At 41.1% G+C, this 19,062-nt stretch overlaps 1 protein-coding gene across 4 annotated transcripts in view; it reads right to left on the bottom strand.

Annotated features, from left to right (window-relative positions):
• Positions 1-19,062, bottom strand: part of MTUS2 (microtubule associated scaffold protein 2) — a 620,405-nt gene that overhangs the window by 185,915 nt on the left and 415,428 nt on the right. For all 4 annotated transcript variants that reach the window (XM_021929366.2, XM_017951161.3, XM_021929367.2 and 1 more), the window contains one exon: positions 8,706-8,867. In XM_021929366.2, the coding sequence (XP_021785058.1) occupies positions 8,706-8,867 (162 nt within the window). The remainder of the gene's footprint in view (positions 1-8,705; positions 8,868-19,062) is intronic.

Here is a 19,062-nt window from a genome sequence, read left to right as displayed (position 1 = left end):
CTTTATATACATTTGTGCTAAGGATTTGGGGATGAGTACAACAGCCACGACTGCACATATGGGGCAGAGAGACGTTAGCCAATCTCAGACATCATTAGACAACTAAACTCGTGAGCAGAGCTACGAGGGGAAGAGCCCTAACAGGCAACATTTAGGTCAAGACCTGAAGGAGAGACAGGTGTCACCAGAGTAAGGAGAGGAAGAGGGAACAGGTTGTGGGGGAGGGAATGGGTGTCAGAGATGTTCCTAGCAGAGGCACTTACAGGAAAGGGAAAGCAAGATGCAGCCTGTTTTCAGGGAACTCCCAACTTAAAGGGAACATGACCTAGGAAAGAGCTACCTTTTAACCGGTAAGTAAATATTACGGGTTTCTGGACAAAGGCAGGAAAAATAATCACTTAGAGAAAGGCGCCGAAAGTATTACAAGGGCTTTTCACTTTGTACTTTTTCTCCCCTAATTTTGGGATTGTACAGGCATCTTTATTGAAGGTATATGGAACCACAGGTAAATTCTTTATTGCAACAGGGTTTGCCTCTGCACTAGTGAATGCAGGTTTCTGAGGGGGAAATTCAGGGGAAAAAGAAATTTTGATCATGGGCAGAGCAGAATGCGGGCTGTGGAGGTGGGGTAAAGCAAAAACATCAATAAATACCAATTCTGGAGAGTACATGGTAGGTTTCATTAAAACACCTCTTCTGCCTATGAGAGACTGGAAGGGGTCTGTACCCTGTAAAATTTCTTCACATTTCAGTTAACCCTCTAAAACTCAAATAGCCTTTATGAAATGCCTACTTTGGGCCAGGCACGATGGCTCACGCCTGTAATCCCAGCACTTTGGGAGGCCAAGGTGGGTGGATCACGAGGTCAGGAGTTCAAGACCAGCCCGGCCAAGATGGTGAAACCCTGTCTCTACTAAAAATAAAAAAAAAATTACGTGGGTGCAGTGGTGAGTGCCTGTAATCCTAGCTACTCAGGAGGCTGAGGCAGGAGAATCACTTGAACTCGGGAGGCAGAGGTTGCAGTGAGCCGAGATCACACCACTGAACTCCAGGCTGGGCGACAGAGCAAGACTCCGTCTCAAAAAGAAAAAAAAAAGAAAAAAGAAATGCCAACTTTGTTCTATGTCCTTTCATTTATGTTAATTCTCAGAACAATCCCATGGAGTAGGAACTATTATCCCCACACGTTTTAACTGACTGAGAAATACGGAAAGACTCCTTAATGTTGATTTGTCTCGAGTCCGGTGGCTGAGACAGGCAGAGCTGGATCCAGCCTCTTTGCAGGAGTGAAGCATCTTTACCATCCCATCCATTAGTCCATACTTGAGCTTTGCTGTTTTTACAGATATAAGGCTGTTTAGTCACATATCTGTAAAAGCTAAAGCAGTTTATACCACATGCTTCAATTACTGCTTAGTCCTGGAGCTCTGATGAGCATCAGCGCTCCTGAACCAAAATCTTCTACAGTTACATGGTAGGAAAAAGGGGTATTTCAATTTGTTACATAAAAATAGGAGAACATGTATTTATTTTTTATAAAGGTTTTTAAAACCCAACTGGATTTGTTTTTGCATAAGCAAAGTCAATCCAGAAAAAGTAGTGGTGTAAAACCACCCCTGGGACAAAGAGTGGATGTGGCTGTTCTGCAGTCTCCGAGTCTGCTTCAAAGGCAGCAGGTGGAATGCTGAGACCAGGTGTAGGTGTTACTCTGTGATAATGGACAGGCATCTGGGGAGTGCCCTGCTGTTCTGACGTTCTCACTAGGGACTCAGTAGTGGAGGGGCAGAATGCGAGTTAACCATTTTGTCAAAACCCCCATAATCCATCTCCCAAGTCAAGTGGAGCCTCCAGCCTCAGACAAAGCCAAGGTGGTGCAGCTCCTTTCCAATGTCAGCCCTCTCATCCCATGCTGCAGGCCGTGGCTTCCTGCCCTAGTGCCACCCCTGCCACCTAATATGTCTGGCTCCAGGACTTCTTTACTTTTCCTACCTCCACTCCCTCCTTTTCTTGACATTTCTATACACAGAGGCAAGTGTCACTCATTCTAAAAAGCAAGAATTTCCTTTGCCCACTTCCCCTTTAAGTTCCCACCCTATTCTCCTTCCTTTCCCTTTCCAGTCCTCAAAGAACAGTCTGAGCTCATGACTTCCATTTCCTCAGCTGCTGCCCCTCTCTGTGCTCTGACAGCTCTTCTTTCTCCAGATGAGCCTTCTTCGTCTGCTGCTTCCATTTTGGTATTAGCAAGGCGGCAATCCCAGTTACCTTTGCCCTTTCCATGTCCTCCCAAGCAAACTCACATCCCCATCGCCTCTATTCCCAGAGCCATGATGATGACCCCATGAATTCCACATGGAAATCTCCAACTCAAAACTTCCCTTAGAGCTCTTGGCTTATTCCAGCTGTCTACTGGACACTGCTAGATGGAGGTTTCCCAGGCACCTCAAACTCATCTCATCTGAAGCTAAATTTACTGTCTTTCCTCTTCACTTGTCCTCCTTTTGCCTTCAGTCTAGTCACTAAGCCATTCAGTTGTATAAGTGAGGGAGCCTGTAGCCTCCTGACCAGGCCTGACACGTGTCAGGGTGTATAACAGCTCATTAAAACATCAGTCAACGTTTTAGTAATTGTTTCTTTGTGCTTCTCCGCCATCAGCCTGTGAACCCTGTGGGGACAGGAATCGTGTCTCACTCATCTGCACATCTCAGAACATCCTATCCCACAGCATAATACCCGGTCACCTCATCACTGAATTGGGAAATGTGGAACAACTATTCAATGTGCTTTGGTCTGAAACAGGAAGAAAAAAGCAATTATTACACTCACAAAAATTTATACCTAGGAAAGCAAGTCTAGCAAATATCAGATGCCCGTAGGGCAGCTTGAAAGAGTGCTTGAGTTTTCAACAAAGAAAGGGAAAGCTCATCATAAGAAGGGACAAGCATGTTTACAGACTTAAAATTTTGCCTCTGGAGAAAATAACACACATGTGTTCAGCGAGGGAGGGCTGGGTGAATGTTTACACGCGCACGCACACACACACACACACAGAGTGATGCCAGCTTTTAAGGAAAGGAGCACACTTCTTAAAAATGCATTATTTTATGGAAAACGCAAATCGTGTGGTGTGTGCTCCGCCACAAGCGAGAGTAGGGAAGGACCATACAGAGGTTAAGGCATCCCCACTGGAACTCCTAACCCGGTAATCTCAAAGAGAGCCGGGCCTGAAGCACAAAGCCCTGGGCATTGCCCTGCTTAACACCATCCCCCGTTCACACACATGCAGTCTGTTGGTAATGGACAAACTGCAGCCCACAGATGGAATTCTGAGAGTCCTTAGCCAGATATTTATGCTATTATTATAAGAAAAGGACAGGGAACATATACCACATCCATTTGTTTCTGGATGCCACTGTGTGACCTTGGACAACTCATTTCACCTGAGTCTCACTTGCTGTTTCTGTAATCATTTCCCTGCCTACCTCTTAGGGTCTTTGTGAGAACCAAATTAGATTCTGTATATTAGTGTTTTATAAAGTAATACAAAGTGGAAGAAAACTGTTATCAAGAGTGCATGGCTTGGTGGCTCATACCTGTCATCCCAGCACTTTGGGAGGCCAAGGTAGGCCGATCACCTGAGATCAGGAGTTCGAGACCAGCCTGGCCAACATGGTGAAACCCCGTCTCTACTAAAAACACAAAAATTAACCAGGCGTGATGGCAGGTGCCTGTAATACCAGCTACTCAGGAGGCTGAGGCAGGAGAATCTCTTGAACCCAGGAGGTGGAGGTTGCAGTGAGCTGAGATCATGCCACTGCACTCCAGCCTGGGTGACAAAGCCAGACTCTGTCTCAAATAAATTAGATAGATGATTGATAGATAGATAGATAGATAGATAGATAGATAGATAGATAGATAGACAGACAGACGGACAGACAGATAGATAGTGCATGGCTTTCAGAAATCCCCTTTGTAGCAGAAATACTTGGAAAAGTAATGAAACTTATGGTCCCACTACCTGCCTTTCCTCTTTTCAACATTTGAAATACCTTATTTCCATTTAACTTCACTTCCATGAAAACAGCCATTCTCTCTACACATTTTACCATGCTATTATATAATTCTTTAAGCAGACACTAAAGTAGAGAGACCAGTCGAGTTAACTTACTGTATTCCATTACCCAGCTTCAACAATGAGCAACGTGTGGCCAGTTTTGTTTCATCTTTTATATCATAGACTCTACTCACCACCATCCTAGGTTATTTTGAAGGAAATATCAGATAGCATTTCACATATGTGAATTTCTAAAACATGACCTTTTTTAAAAACATAGCCACAAATATATCATCAAACTCAAAATATTAACAATAATTCGGGTGCGGTGGCTCACGCCTGTAATCCCAGCACTTTGGGAAGCTGAGGTGGGCAAATCACCTGAGGTCAGAAGTTTGAGACCAGCCTGGCCAACGTGGTGAAACCCTCTCTCTACTAAGAATACAAAAATTAGCCAGGCCTGGTGACACACACCTGTAATTCCAGCTACTTGGGAGACTAAGGCAGGAGAATCGCTTGAATGCAGAAGGTGGAGACTGCAGTGAGCCAAGAGTGTGCCACTGCACTCCAGCCTGGGCAACAGAGAGAGACTTGTCTAAAAACAATTAACAATAATTCCTTAATGTCACCACATAGCCAGTGTTCACATTTTCCCAACATCTTCAGAAGATTCTTTGAATTTCTGTTGGAATTTCAAATTTTTGTTCAAATGTTTGTTTGAATTAGGATCTAAAATTAGTTCCATACTGCAATTGGTTGATATGTTTACAATTTTTTGTAATCTACAGGTTCCCACGCCTTCTTGGTTTTCCCCAAAGATGTTTGGTTTTTATTTGTCACACTTTGTGGTATTGTTGCTCTTGCTGAGTACCTCCGCCTCCTGGGTTCAAGAGCTTCCCAGAGTCTAGGTTTGCTGATTCAGTCCCCCTGGTGTTTTCAACGTGCTTCTCTGCATTCCTTTGTATTCCTAGTAAACCAGTGGTTAACTCCAGAGGCTGCACCAAATCCATTTCTCCCCCTAAGACTAATTCCCAGGTAATTTGTATATATTTCCATCAGGATACTTCGTAATGTCTGGTGATTCCTCATACTGATGAGCATTGCTTTTATCAACTCATTCATCAGAAGCAGCAAATAGGGCTGTGTAATCATGTGTTTTGTATCAGCTGCAATACTTTTATAAAGAGAAATTTCCCCCTCACCAGCTATTTGGTTATCTTGAGATAGACTGAGTAGGAGAAATTACTAAAAGGCTTTTCTTTTCCTTTATTCACCAGATTTTAAAATAATGAGGTCATTTCCTAGCATCTCCAATGTGACTAGTTTTGGAGGGTTTTTTTTGGTTTTGCTTTTTATCATATGCCCCCATGGATGGGTATTAATCCATTGTAAATACTAATCTTATTGATATTCAAAGTCTTTTTCAGTTTTTCTTCTGTTTTTTCTTTTTTACTAGCAGGAGCTTATTCAGGTTGACCCTTAAGTCCTTTCAACAGAATCCTCAGTTTTTATATTCTCCTTAGCCAGCTAGTATGGCAAGATGTTCTAGGATCTGCATTTCCTGTCCTAGACCTGAAACATCTGTTTCTTCAAGGATCCCTGTCTCCCTCTACTGGGAAGTCCATTTAGTCATCACAACCTGGGCTCTAGGGGCGCTCATTATGACTGGTTTAGTCACCACTCACTACTTTCCAGTGGACAGAGCTGAGAATATTGTTTTAAAGATAAATTTCAGATGAGTTCTGACTTTATCCTATAATACCCCATCACATTTATCCCATAATACACACATTCAGAATAACAGCAGATGCAGAATCACGATACTCACACTACCACCAATAATTTCAGATTTTCATTGCAATTATTTCTAAATCTGAGGTATATACCATTGAGAATGTACTTCTCTGTGTGGTTATGCCATCAATGGGCTATGCAATTACTTCCATTTGTTTAATTTCATGTTTGAGTTTTAGATATTACCTTTTAACATTTAGCGTATAATTGTGTAAAATATCTATGTAATTTCAAATCTACAAAACAAGGTGCACTCAAAATGTATCATTAGGCTTTATCTCTATTCTCTCCTTCTATTCCTTCTTTTACCCTGAAGGCCACCTTTTTTTTTTTTTTAATCTTAGCTTATTCTTCTATTGTTTTTTCTTAATATAAGTTCATATATAACATTTTCCTGTTGTTTAGATAAAACATAGTCTACCACATTTTTTTCTCCATCTTTTATTGCTCAATGACCTCCTGGAAATCACTTTCTAGTAATGTTAATACATAGAGCTATTTCCCCACTCATATAACAGCTACTTAGTACTGCATCCTGTGGATATACCACAATCTGTTCAGTAAGCCCCCTATTAACGGACATTTGAGTTGTTTTCAGTCTTTTTCTACTTCAAAGAGTGCTGCAGTGAATCACTCCATGCACTGTATTCTTGTCAGTCTACCTTTGGGAAAGACTGCTCGGGGTGAGACTATTATGTCAAAGAATAAATGCATGTATGATTTTGTTAGATACTGCCAAACTCCTCTTCCTAGTTGTACCATATTATATTCCCACCAAAAAATGTATGAGAATGCCTGTTTGCTTGCAGCCTCACAAATAGAATATGTTGTCAAACTTCTGGATTTTTGCCAGTATAATTGGTAGGGCATTGGAATCTATTGTAGTTTCACTTTGCATTTTTCTTATCAGTGAGGCCGATTATTATCCCTTCATATGGCTAACAGCCCTTTGCCTATCTTTTTCTAAGAAGTGTCTCTTCAAATTCCTAACCCATTTTTCTACAAGTGGCTCACAAAGTGTAATTCCTAGTCTAGGGGCACCGCCTGGGAATTTGTTAGAAATGCAAATTCTCAAGCCCCAAACCAAACCTACTGAACCAATAACCCTGGGGATAGGGCCCAGTAATCTGTGTTTTTACAAGCCCCGCAGGTGACACGGATACACTAAAGCTTGAGAAACACTGGGCTATAGGGTTGATTCAACCACAGTGTTTCAACTTACCATAGGGTTGTCTAATTATTTTATAATTAAACCAAGGCCAAACTGTTAATAAATTGTAGCTGAACAATTCAAATGCCATGTGATATCCATTCATTCATTTGTTGATTCAATAATTAACACATAGATGTTAAACATCTGCTGTAAGTCAGTCACTGTGGCAGGCAATGAGGATGCTGTGTTAAAACAGACACAGTCACCACCCCCAGAAGCTTACCTTCCCCCCAGGAAGAACAAAACTAAATGAGCCAATTTAAGTCTTAACAAAAGGAACTGCAAGGTGCTGCTAGAGCAAGAGGTTCCAGTCAGTCTAGTGGTCAGGGAGATGCAAAGTAAAATAACTTTGCAATAATACTTGACTCCCATCAAGCGGACCAAAATTCTAGAAAGGGATAACACCTCTTCCTAGCAGGGATATGGGTGGAGCCTCTCTGAAAGGCAATCTATCCATATCTATTAATGCATCAAACAAAGCAGTACCACTCCAGGGAACTGATCCCACAGAAACAACGCCACCCACTCAAGGCTGTTTATTGCAGCATTGTTTGTTGTAGCAAATACTGGTTGCAAAATGAACGCCAACTAGTGAAGGAATGATTGAATACACCATGGCATATCCACAGCATGCAGCCATTGAAAAGAATGAGCCCGACCATGGCCAAGGGTATTTCTGTGACCTATACTGAGTAAGGAAAGCAACATGTAGAAAAATTGATATAATGCAGTCTCATTTAAAAATACCTATAAAACTCATATGTTTATATATGTATATACATTGATATGATGATACCTTGATACAAGCATAGGAAAAATACAGAGGAATAAACACTGATATGGATGAGCCATCTATGGTGAATTAGGGCTCAACATTCATTCTACCATCCTGATAAATTTGCCTTCTATAGTGCAGAAAAAGAAAAGCTAGGAACAAGATACACAAACATCCTTGCAGGCAAAGAGATGCACTTGTGGGAGGGATGGGAGGAGAAGCACAGCAGGGGCCACACTGGTGCTGCCTGGGCACTTTCTGCTGACAAGCACCTGTGCTAGTTACACCTTTGAATCAGCTGAATTCTGCAGGTCCAGTCACTAACTTTGTGGGTATGCACAGGTGGGGCACAGGGATCAGTTTTGCTGGACTGAACCCTGCGGTCCAGTCTCGAGCCAACCCTACCATGGGAGCCGTGGATGCATCCCTGGATCCTAGCTTTGGAGATGTAAGCCTAGAGCCAGCAGAGGCATGGAGCTCCCGTACTGTTGCAGAGACAGCGCTTCTCTCGGGGCTGTGGGGCTCGTTCCTGGAGGCGCAGCCTGGAGCTTGCTCCTACAGTCCTTGCAATGATATTGTGAGCACCCGCTTCCCTGAGCCAAATGCCAATTTGCTTAAAATAGTTGGTTCTCGCTTTCTGAAATGGAAACTGTGTGATTCAAAGGGTTACCAGTCATGGGAAGAGTGAGAGGCAGTTAAGAGAATTTAAACATGAATATACGAAAGTGCCTTAAAAGCAGTGATATTATGAACTATCATTTCACCAATCATCCCTTCTAAATAACTGATGTACACAGGGGCTTTCAAAAGACTTTTTATTAATGCAGAAAGGGCACGCCACCAGGGAGCCTCTCCAAGGCACAAAGTCTTACCAGCAGGTGTGGAAGTGGATTTTGGCGCTGGAAGTAAACTCCTGCGGGGTGCTGCCACACTGGAGGATGCTGGAGGGGCCACCCGGCCGGCCCCCTTGGGTGTGTCCTTAGAAGGCAGAGATGCCTTCAGAACCGGCTGTTCTTCATTCCCAAAGGTTGCACCTGTGGGAGGCAGACAGCGTGTTAATTATAACTTCATGAAAAATGGATGGAGCCCTCACCATTTGCACTTGCCAACCAATCCTACTGCCGTCATCTGCTTTAGAACTTGACCTGATTCTTAGTAAGTGACCTTGAAAAGTATTTTTCTGGAACCCTATGTGGAGAAGAACTCCCTTTAGTCACTGCCTAAATATCTGTCACACAAATCCCGTGCACCAAAAGGGGCTCCACAAAAGCGAGGAGCAGCCTGCATGCGCGCACGCACACACACAGACAGACATACACACACACACACACAGAGTTTGCTTATGTGTAAATGTATGTGTATATAATAAACACTTATTTGATAACTCAGAGAATGAAGAGCCTTTCATTTTTGAAATACAGCGTGAGTGACGCAGGAGAAGTGAGTAGGGGAATATACACAGGTACTATGAGCCCAGGAATTTTATTCAGAGCTCCTGAAACCCCGCTCATTTGACCCCCAGAAGAGGAGGCTTGGGATGAAGGTAGACGGGTAGGGAGCGTGAGGACAGAGAATCTCTCTGAAACTCAAGCAAGCTTTCGTTTGAAAAGCGGAGGCCGGCCGGACGCGGTGGCTCAAGCCTGTAATCCCAGCACTTTGGGAGGCCGAGACGGGCGGATCACAAGGTCAGGAGATCAAGACCATCCTGGCTAACACGGTGAAACCCCGTCTCTACTAAAAAAATACAAAAAACTAGCCGGGCGAGGTGGCGGGCGCCTGTGGTCCCAGCTACTCGGGAGGCTGAGGCAGGAGAATGGCGGGAACCCGGGAGGCAGAGCTTGCAGTGAGCGGAGATCCGGCCACTGCACTCCAGCCTGGGCGACAGAGCGACACTCCGTCTCAAAAAAAAAAAGAAAAAAAAAAAAGAAAAGCGGAGGCCTCACCAAACTGGGAGGACCCTGAATTAGAGCCTAGTACTTCCAAGGTAGAAGACATTTATTGATAATTGCAGTTTACTAGTCAATTTAGAAAGAGTCTCTTTATAATCCACTGCTCTGAGACTCCGAGGATATGACATACTGGGACTGTGTTTGTGTCAAATTTAAATATGCAAAGTTGTTTGGCTTAAACTTTTCTTCTATATCTTTCTAAACCTTGTGGTTAATACATTTTCAATCTCTTAAAGACAATGACATCACTATCTATTCTCTGTTAAAGGGTAACTCTTTCTAATAGACTTCTGAGTACAGCTGTGAGGCTAATCTATTAATTTAGAGAGCCTGAATGCACAGAGATTACCGCTTGTTTGGAATAAAACAGTCCAGTGGTAGGAATATGACTATCTACCATGAAAAGTAAGCCATGACAGCTGGAAAAAGTATACGACATTTTAGCAAAGGATTAAATTTTTTGTTTTCATCCTTTTCAAAGGTTAGTCTAAACATTCTATTTAGATAAGGCCTGCATAAAAAAGATAACATTATTAAAATGGCTTTAGTGTTTATAACATCCAGGCATTTTATTCAACCATTTAGAGTAAGAGATTGTTGCTTTTCTCCCTCTTAACACCTGAAATTCTGTTTAAAATTGTGGAGATTTCTGTTGTTTCTAAAGAAAAGCATATTTAGGAAGAAATCAAAGAATGTACTATTTCTTAAAACAAGACCTATGCCCTATAGTTCTTTATGGTGTTGTGCAAGGTTTTTAAAATAGTTCTACATAGGACTAAGAGAATGTATTTAACCTATGCAAAGAAAACAAATGCACTGAAACTCCATTGAAAGGATCTGCACTGTATCCTGGGTGTCAGATAAAAAATAATGCAGATAAAAAGTGTGTTTGATGCAAACCTAGCCAGGAAAAGCAACACCATGAACGTGCAAAAACAGTGAGCCTGAGCTTCTGAATTATCCGGTGGATGCACCAGTCCAGTGCTAGAACTCAGGGAATCTCTCAAGGGTTGAATATTTCACATGGGGCATGGCTCAACCATTAGAAATATTTCACGAGTAATTATCTAATGTCTAGCCTCCTGCTGACATACTGCCAGAATAATCTGTTCACTGAAATGTGTAGCAGAAGCTGAATTGAGCCCAAAACCTCTCACACAGAATCTTTTATTTAACAATTTATGAAAATTTCTTAAGAAGAGAAATATTTTGTATCGTCTGTAGAGTTCAAATGCACTTCTATCAAATCCTCTTGCATCTGGCATCATTCTCTTACATGAAATTTATTATTCTGTGAACACGTCAATTTAGAGATTTGGCTGCTCTCCAGGCTGGGAAGTAATTCATCTGTTTGAAGTACAAGTATCAGGGAACTATGTACTTCCCTCTGAGGGAGGGCTTGAATTACCAAAAAATAAAATAATATAAAACACGATTCTTATCTATTATTGTGGGAGACAGCTGGCAATAAACAGTTCCACTCTTTGAAAACCGGCTTAAGTTGGCTGGTAATTAAAGATGCATTATTCAGTAAAGGAAAAGTACTCTGAATTTGGAAATGGCTGTTGAATTCTATAAATGCTCCAAGTACTTCACAATAATGCTGACAACATTAAACCATTGCCTGGTAAGAGGAAGAAAACAACTGGAAATAAACTGCTTCTGTGAGCCAGAAAAATGTTCTGGAGAATTCAGCCAGTGGAAATGGTTCACGTGGCTAATTCAGTCTTTTCATTCCCAACCAATCTGAACTGACTCCAGCCTGAACAACCCAGGAAATCTACCTACCCTTCCACTTGACCATAGCACAGCAGAAACATCAGCAAGGTGGTTCGTGGTGCAGATCTGGGAGCGAGATGGCTAGGGTTTGAATACCACCTCCTCTACCTATCGGCTCTCTTGCACCACAGTTCCTTCATTCATAAGCAGGGATAATGATAATCTACCTCACAGAGCTGTTGTGAGAATTAAAGAAGCTAATGGCAGGACAGTTTTTTTAAAGTTAATGTAAGAGTAGCTATGAAAAAATACTTAGTATCTGATATATAGTATGCTCTATGTGTTAGTTATTAATGTACACACTAATTTTAAGTTCTAGGGCTAACTCATTACAACAAATCAGTTTTTCATGGGAAAACTATTTGGAAAGTATTCAACGATTAATATGAGATGGGCTGCTCGGCATGAGAAGAAAGAAAAGGATTGAGGTAAATCTGATAATACCTGTAGTATGAAAGACTAAAGAGAAGAGAATATGATTGTCTTAAAAATAGATGATAAACGATTTCAGACGTAGAAAAAGGTGAGGATAATAACACTATTGACCATCAAGCTTAGGAAATATGAAACATCATCAATTCCATTGACAGTGAAAAACTGCTGGGATATAGGGAAGTTTGCTCAAGTTTCCTGGATATTCAAAATTGCTTTCCAAATTGCTTGTTGCAATTCACATTAACCAGAGGTAGTAAATGTAGCATCACTGGATTTTAATTTTGGCAACTGGTTTAATTTTATTAACTGGTTTTAATTTACACGTTTCTGACAGGTGGCGAGATTCGAGATTTTTTTCACATAGTTACTGACTACTCAAGTTTTTCCCTTCCGTAAGATGCCCATTCATAACTTTTGCCCATAATTGAGGTGGTGAGCCTTACTTCTTTAAATAGTCTGGACACAACCTTTATTGGATTCTACATTGGATATCAGTATATTGGATATTGATATATTTCAAATACTCTCCCAGTCTTTGGCTTGTCTTCACACTTATGGTGCCTTTATTCAGAACTTTCTCATTTTAATGCAATTGATTTTCATCAGTCTTTGCCTCCTGATTTGTACTTTGCTTGTCTTAGACTTTCAATCTCTCTCCTGAAATCATAAAGATGTTCTCCTACGTGCTGTTTGAAAAGTTTTAAAGTTCTATTTTCACATTTACAGTATCAATCCACCTAGAATGGTACATGGGGAAGAGACTCAATTTGTTGGTGTTATTTTCTACGTAGCAGCCCGCTGTCCCAGGCCTTTATATTAAATAGTCTAGGCCGGGCGCGGTGGCTCAAGCCTGTAATCCCAGCACTTTGGGAGGCCGAGGCGGGTGGATCACGAGGTCAGGAGATCGAGACTATCCTGGCTAACATGGTGAAACCCCGTCTCTACTGAAAATACAAAAAACTAGCCGGGCGTGGTGGCGGGCGCCTGTAGTCTCAGCTACTTGGGAGGCTGAGGCGGGAGAATGGCGTGAACCCGGGAGGCAGAGCTTGCAGTGAGCCGAGATCAGGCCACTGCACTCCAGCCTGGGAGCACAGCGAGACTCCGTCTCAAAAAAAAAAATAAAATAAAATAAAATAAATAAATAAATAAATAAATAGTCTAACTTCCTTGCATTATCTGCTGAGCCAGCTGTTACATGCCAAGTTTCCATCCAAACATGATTTACTGGGGCAGACCCACAAACAATTCCACAATTTCAGTACTTAACATAGCAAAAGTTTAATTTGTGATCATGAATCATCTTTTGCAGGTGCTCTGGATGGGCTGCCTTGCGTGCTCTCCTTGGGAGAATTCAGGGATCAAAGCTCTCTTCATCTTGAGCTTTTGCCCTACTCTGGATCTCTTGAGAACTTAACATTCAGCTGGTAGACAGAGGAAAATGAACTGTTCACAGGAAGATTTCATGGGCCATGCCTGGAAGTGGCGTGTATCACTTCTGCCTTCAGTCTACTGGCTGGAACTCAGTCACAAGAGCCAGCAAGGGAGGCTGGGGAATGTAGTTTAGTTTATGTCCAGGGGAAAAGAGAGTGGTGTGATGAACAAATATTCACTGTATGCCATGTGAGGCTCTATTTCTGAGTTCTCTGTTCCATTTCATCGGTCTATTTGTCTATTACTGTGCCAATACTATACCGCGTTTATTCACTACAATGTAAGATCAGTCCTGGTATACTAAACCTGTATAAGACAAATATCACAACCTTGAACTTTGACTTTAAAAACTGTCTTAACCATCTTTGGCCCTTTAGCTTTGCATATAGGTTCCAGAATCAGCTTAAGTTTCATGAAAAATGTCAACATTTTCAATGGACACAATTAAGTCTTCTTTTCCCAACTGCAACTTAATTGAAAGAAGAGCAAGCACAGACGTAAAATCAGCAAACATGCTGAGTAATAATTATACCCTAGGACCATGTTACATGATAGAGATACAAAGAAGGCTTAGTATCATGAAAAAATAAACATCAAAACAAGCGGCTCCAAAGAGGGGCAGCACTACTCCACTGGGGATCAATATTTATGAGGATAATTTGGACTGAGGCAATGCTGGCAGTTAGTGGGTGGGGTTGTCAGAAGTTAGTGGTGGGCTCTGTTTAGAAGACATGCAGAAATGTAAGACACCATACAGAACAGAGGTTAATAACTGTCAGTTAAAGGGTATGAAGTAGACAGAAAAGGCATTTCCAGTAAACAATCATATGTCATTGAAAGAATTTCCTTATACTATTCTCTTTTTTTTCTTATTTATTTATTTATTTATTTATTTATTTATTTATTTACTTATTTTGAGATAGAGTCTCCCTCTGTCCACCAGGCTGGAGTGCAGTGGCACAGTCTTGGCTCACTGCAACCTCTACCTCCTGGGTTCCAGTGATTTTCCTGCCTCACCCTCCCGAGTAGCTGGGACTACAGGCACCCACCACCATGGCCTGGCTAATTTTTGTATTTTTAGTAGAGATGAGGTTTCACCATGTTGGCCAGGCTGCTCTTGAACTCCTGACCTCAGGTGATCCACCCGCCTCGGCCCCCCAAAGTGCTGGGATTACAGGCGTGAGCCACCGTGCCCAGCCCCGTATACTATTCTTAAATATTGAGCTGATTGGTGGCCAGCTCATTCTCCTTAATTCCCTTCCTGTGCCCATGTCAGTGGGACCCTCTGCTTCCATCATACCGTTTTCCCCAAAGGATGAAGGTATTCCACTGCTCATGGAAACTAAAGGACTATAGCCTCTTGCTTCACTGCTGAACAGAGATCATCATCTGTAGATATCTGAATCATCACATCATCAACTTACCATTTGGAAAGTAAGATCTCCTTCATTAGAGTAAAATAAAAGGTGTGTGTATATATATATATACACACCTTTATATATATATAAATATATATATATATATAAAACTGAAAAATTGCGAGGTTATATATTCCACATGATTACAGAATCCAGCTGGGTCCAGTTCAATACATAAACCAAATCTCTCTATAATTTTCTCATTAAACTCTTAGGACAAACATGCTCTTTTCAGCATCCAATCCGTGGGGAAGGCGATCTTCTTATTCTCCCTCCAGGGACAGTTCCTACAGTTCATTCCTCACAGTGTGTAGACACCCTGAGCTGATCAATTGCATCTATCAAAATCTCATGGACTTGAACTCCTACCTCACACCATAATTTGTTTTAAATTAGCAAAAACTGATTCAAAATAGATCTTAGATCTAAATGTAAGAGCTAAAAATATAAAACTCTTAGGAGAAAACATAGGTGTAAATGTGAATGATCTTGGATTAGGCAATGGTTTCTTAGAATGTGACATCTAAAGCTCTAACAAGTTGAGAAGAAGACATATATCCCACTCCTAAGTACATACCCAAAAGAAAAGAAATCAGTGTATTGAAGAGATCTCTGCATCCCATGCTTGTTGCAGCACTACTCACAACTGCCAAAATTTGGAAGCAACCTAAGTGTTTATCAGTAGGTGAAGGGATAAAGAAAATGTGGTACATCTATACAATGGAGAACTATTCAGCCATAAAAAAGAATGGGGAGCCCTGTCATTTGCAACAACAGGGATGAAGCTGGAGGTCATTATATTAAGTGAAGTAAACCAGACACAGAAAGACAAATTTCCCATGTTCTCACTTATCTATGGGAGCTAAAAATTAAAACAACTAAACACATACAGATAAGAGTAGAAGAATGGTTATTAGAAGCTGGAAGGGTAGTGGTGGGTGGGAGCAGAGGTAGTAGGGATGGTTAATGGGTACAAAAAATAGAATAAATAAGATCTAGTATATAACAGGGTGACTATACATTTAAAAATAACTAAAAGAGTATAACTGGATTGTTTACAACACAAAGACTAAATGTCCGAGGTAATGGATACCCCATTTACCTGATTTGATTATTATGCATTGCATGCCTGTATCAAAATAGCTCATGTAACCCATAAATACACATACTATGTATCCACAAAAATTAAAAATAAATATATTAAAAAAGAGTTTCTAAATCTATAAAACAAAAAAAAAGAAGTGAATGGACTGCAATCAAATAAAAAATTTGTGCTTCAGAGGACACTATTTAAAAAGTCAAAAGAATTCACAGAATTGGGGAAAATATTTGCAAGTCATATCTGATAAGGGTCTAGTTTACAAAATATATAAAGAATTTTTATCGGCTGAGCATGATGGCTCACACCTGTAATCATAGCACTTTGGGAGTCCAAGGCAGAGGATTGCTTGAGGCCAGAGTTTGAGACTAGCCTGGGCAACATAGTGAGACCCTGTCTCTACAAAAAATAAAAAAAAAAAAAAATTAGCTGGGGCATAGTGGTAAACAACTATAGTCCCAGCTACTTGGCGTTGGAGGATCTCTGGAGCCCAGGAGGTCAAGGGTGCAGTGAGTTGTGATCACGCCACTGCACTCCAGCCTGGGTGGTAAAGTGAGACCCCGTCTCAAAAACAAAAAGAATTTCTATAAATTCAATAAAAAGCCAAATAACCCAATTAAAAATGAGAAAGGGATCTGAATAGACATTTCTCCAAAGAAGATCTATAAAATGTGAAATAAGTACATGAAAAGGTGTGCACTTGTCATTAGGGAAATGCAGATCAAAACTACAATGAGATACCACTTCAAACCCAGTAGAATAGCTATAATTAAAATACAGACAACAAAAAGTATTGATAGGGATGTGAAGAAACTGGAATCTTCATACATTGCTGTGGGAGTATAAAATGGTGCAGCTGCTTTGGAAAAAAGGTTGGTAGTTTCTCAATATGTTAAACATAGAGTTGGCTGGGCACAGTGGCTCACACCTGTAATCTCAGCACTTTGGGAGGCGGAGGCGGGTGGATCACAGGGTCAGGAGATCAAGACCATCTTGACTAACACTGTGAAAACCCATCTCTACTAAAAATACAAAAAATTAGCCGGGCTTGGTGGTAGGCACCTGTAGTCTCAGCTACCCAGGAGGCTGAGGCAGAAGAATGGCATGAACTTGGGAGGTGGAGCTGGCAGTGAGCCGAGACCACGCCACTGCACTCCAACCTGGGTGACAGAGCGAGACTCCACCTCCAAAACAAACAAACAAATAAAAACAAAACAAACAAACAAACAAAACCACAGAGTTACCATGTGATTTAGCAGTTCTGCTCCTAAGTATATGCCCAAGAAAACTGAAAACATATGTTCACATAAGAGCTTGTACATGAATGTTCACAGCAACATTACTCACAAGTCAAAAAGTGAAAATTACCCAAATGGCTCCCCATCAACTGATGAATGAATACCCTAAATATGGCATATCCATACCATGGAACATTATTCAGCCATAAGAAGAAATGAAGTGATGATATATGCCATATAACATGCATGAATCCTGAAAACATTCACAAAAGGACAAATATTATGTAATTACATTTCTACGAAATGTCCAGAATAGACAGAGAGACAGAAAGTTGATCAGTGGCTTTCAGGGGTTGGAGGGAAATGGAGTGACTGCTAATTGATACAGGGTTTCCTTCTGGGGTGATTAATTATGTTCTGGAATTAAATAGGGATGGTATTGCATAACCTTGTGAATATACTGAAAACCACTAACTTATATACTTTAAGGAGGTAAATTTTATGGTACTTGAATTATGTCTCAAAAAAAAGAAAAAAAAAGTCTCGAAGGATTTTTTCTCTAGATCCCCTGCCTGTAACAAGTTCCTTAAATTGTGATTCAGCTCTTCACCTCTCCCCCGAGAGACTCCTAGTGCTCTTTTCTGGTGACGTTTTTATTCCTATTCTCTGTCCCCTATCCCTGAATTGTGACTACAGTGAATTCCAACCAATCTGTCAAAGGGTTCTTCTGTCTTCTGAGAATATATTCTTACATAATACTAAAAAAAAGCATTCCTCAAACCTACTATTGCATCCCATGCATTAAAGCAAAATGTCCAAGCTCCTATGTAAGGAGGGTGATACTCAGCTCCTCCTTAAACCCCTTCACTTTTCTCTTACACTCCTGCAGAATTAGGTGTAAGTCTGAGCTGCTCTGGTCCTACATTACTGTTATGGCTTGAACATGTCTCCTCCAACATTCAGATGTTGCCAGTGTGATGGTATTAAGAGATGGGGGCTTAAAGATGATTGGGCTATGAGGGCTTTTCCCTCATGAACGGGATTAAGGCCCTTATCAAAGAGGCTTCACATCGTATTTGGCACCTGGCCCTTCCTCCCTGCTTCCACATTAATTCTGCCATATGAGGACACGAAGTTCTTCCCCTCGGAGGGTGCAGCCCTCACTAGCCAACCAAACTTGCCAGTCCCTTGATCTTGGACTTCACAGTCTCCAGAACTGTGAGAAAGTAAGCTTCTGTTCTGTATTAATTACCCAGTCTATGGTATTTTGTCATAGCAGCACAAAGAAACTAGGACAGCTGCTGAAAAAGGAAGACACAGGCAAATTCAGGCCAGAGAGGCCTGTGCTAAGGGAAGAAAAGTCTCTTGTAAAATTTTTGGGACTGGGAGGAGGAAGGTAGATTTATAGGTCACTTGACATCCCCCTACAAAGTAATGAGTGATTCCTATTCAACCGCCTCAAAACGATAATTGATCGTGACTGAAGTTTGAGTGAGAATTTAGGATTTCTGACCCATATTCGGTGCACTTTTCACTACTTCATTTATTGAGAATACCAGGAACTCAGCCTAAACTCTCAAAAGAAATAATGGCAACAGGGTATAAACACTAACCAGACCAAAATGAGGTTCTTAAGGAAGAGGAAGGCTGTAGAAGAAAAGCAAAACAGTCATTAAGAAGAAGATGGCATCATAGCCAAACTCTAAGAAACAACTTTCACTGACTTTGAATATCAATATTATAATCAATAAATTACTCTCTTCACTGACTTTTTTTTTTTTTTTAACAATCCCAGGCAATCAAATTGTATAATGCTCTGGCTGCATGATTAGCTAATTGATGCATATTTCACTGACTTAGCAGCATTTATCACTGGGTGA

Source organism: Papio anubis, chromosome 15 (genome assembly GCF_008728515.1).
Source record: "Papio anubis isolate 15944 chromosome 15, Panubis1.0, whole genome shotgun sequence".
In the NCBI taxonomy this organism is placed as follows: Eukaryota; Metazoa; Chordata; class Mammalia; order Primates; family Cercopithecidae; genus Papio; species Papio anubis.
Note: the sequence above shows the minus strand (reverse complement) of the source record. Positions and strands in the feature narration are given on the sequence as shown.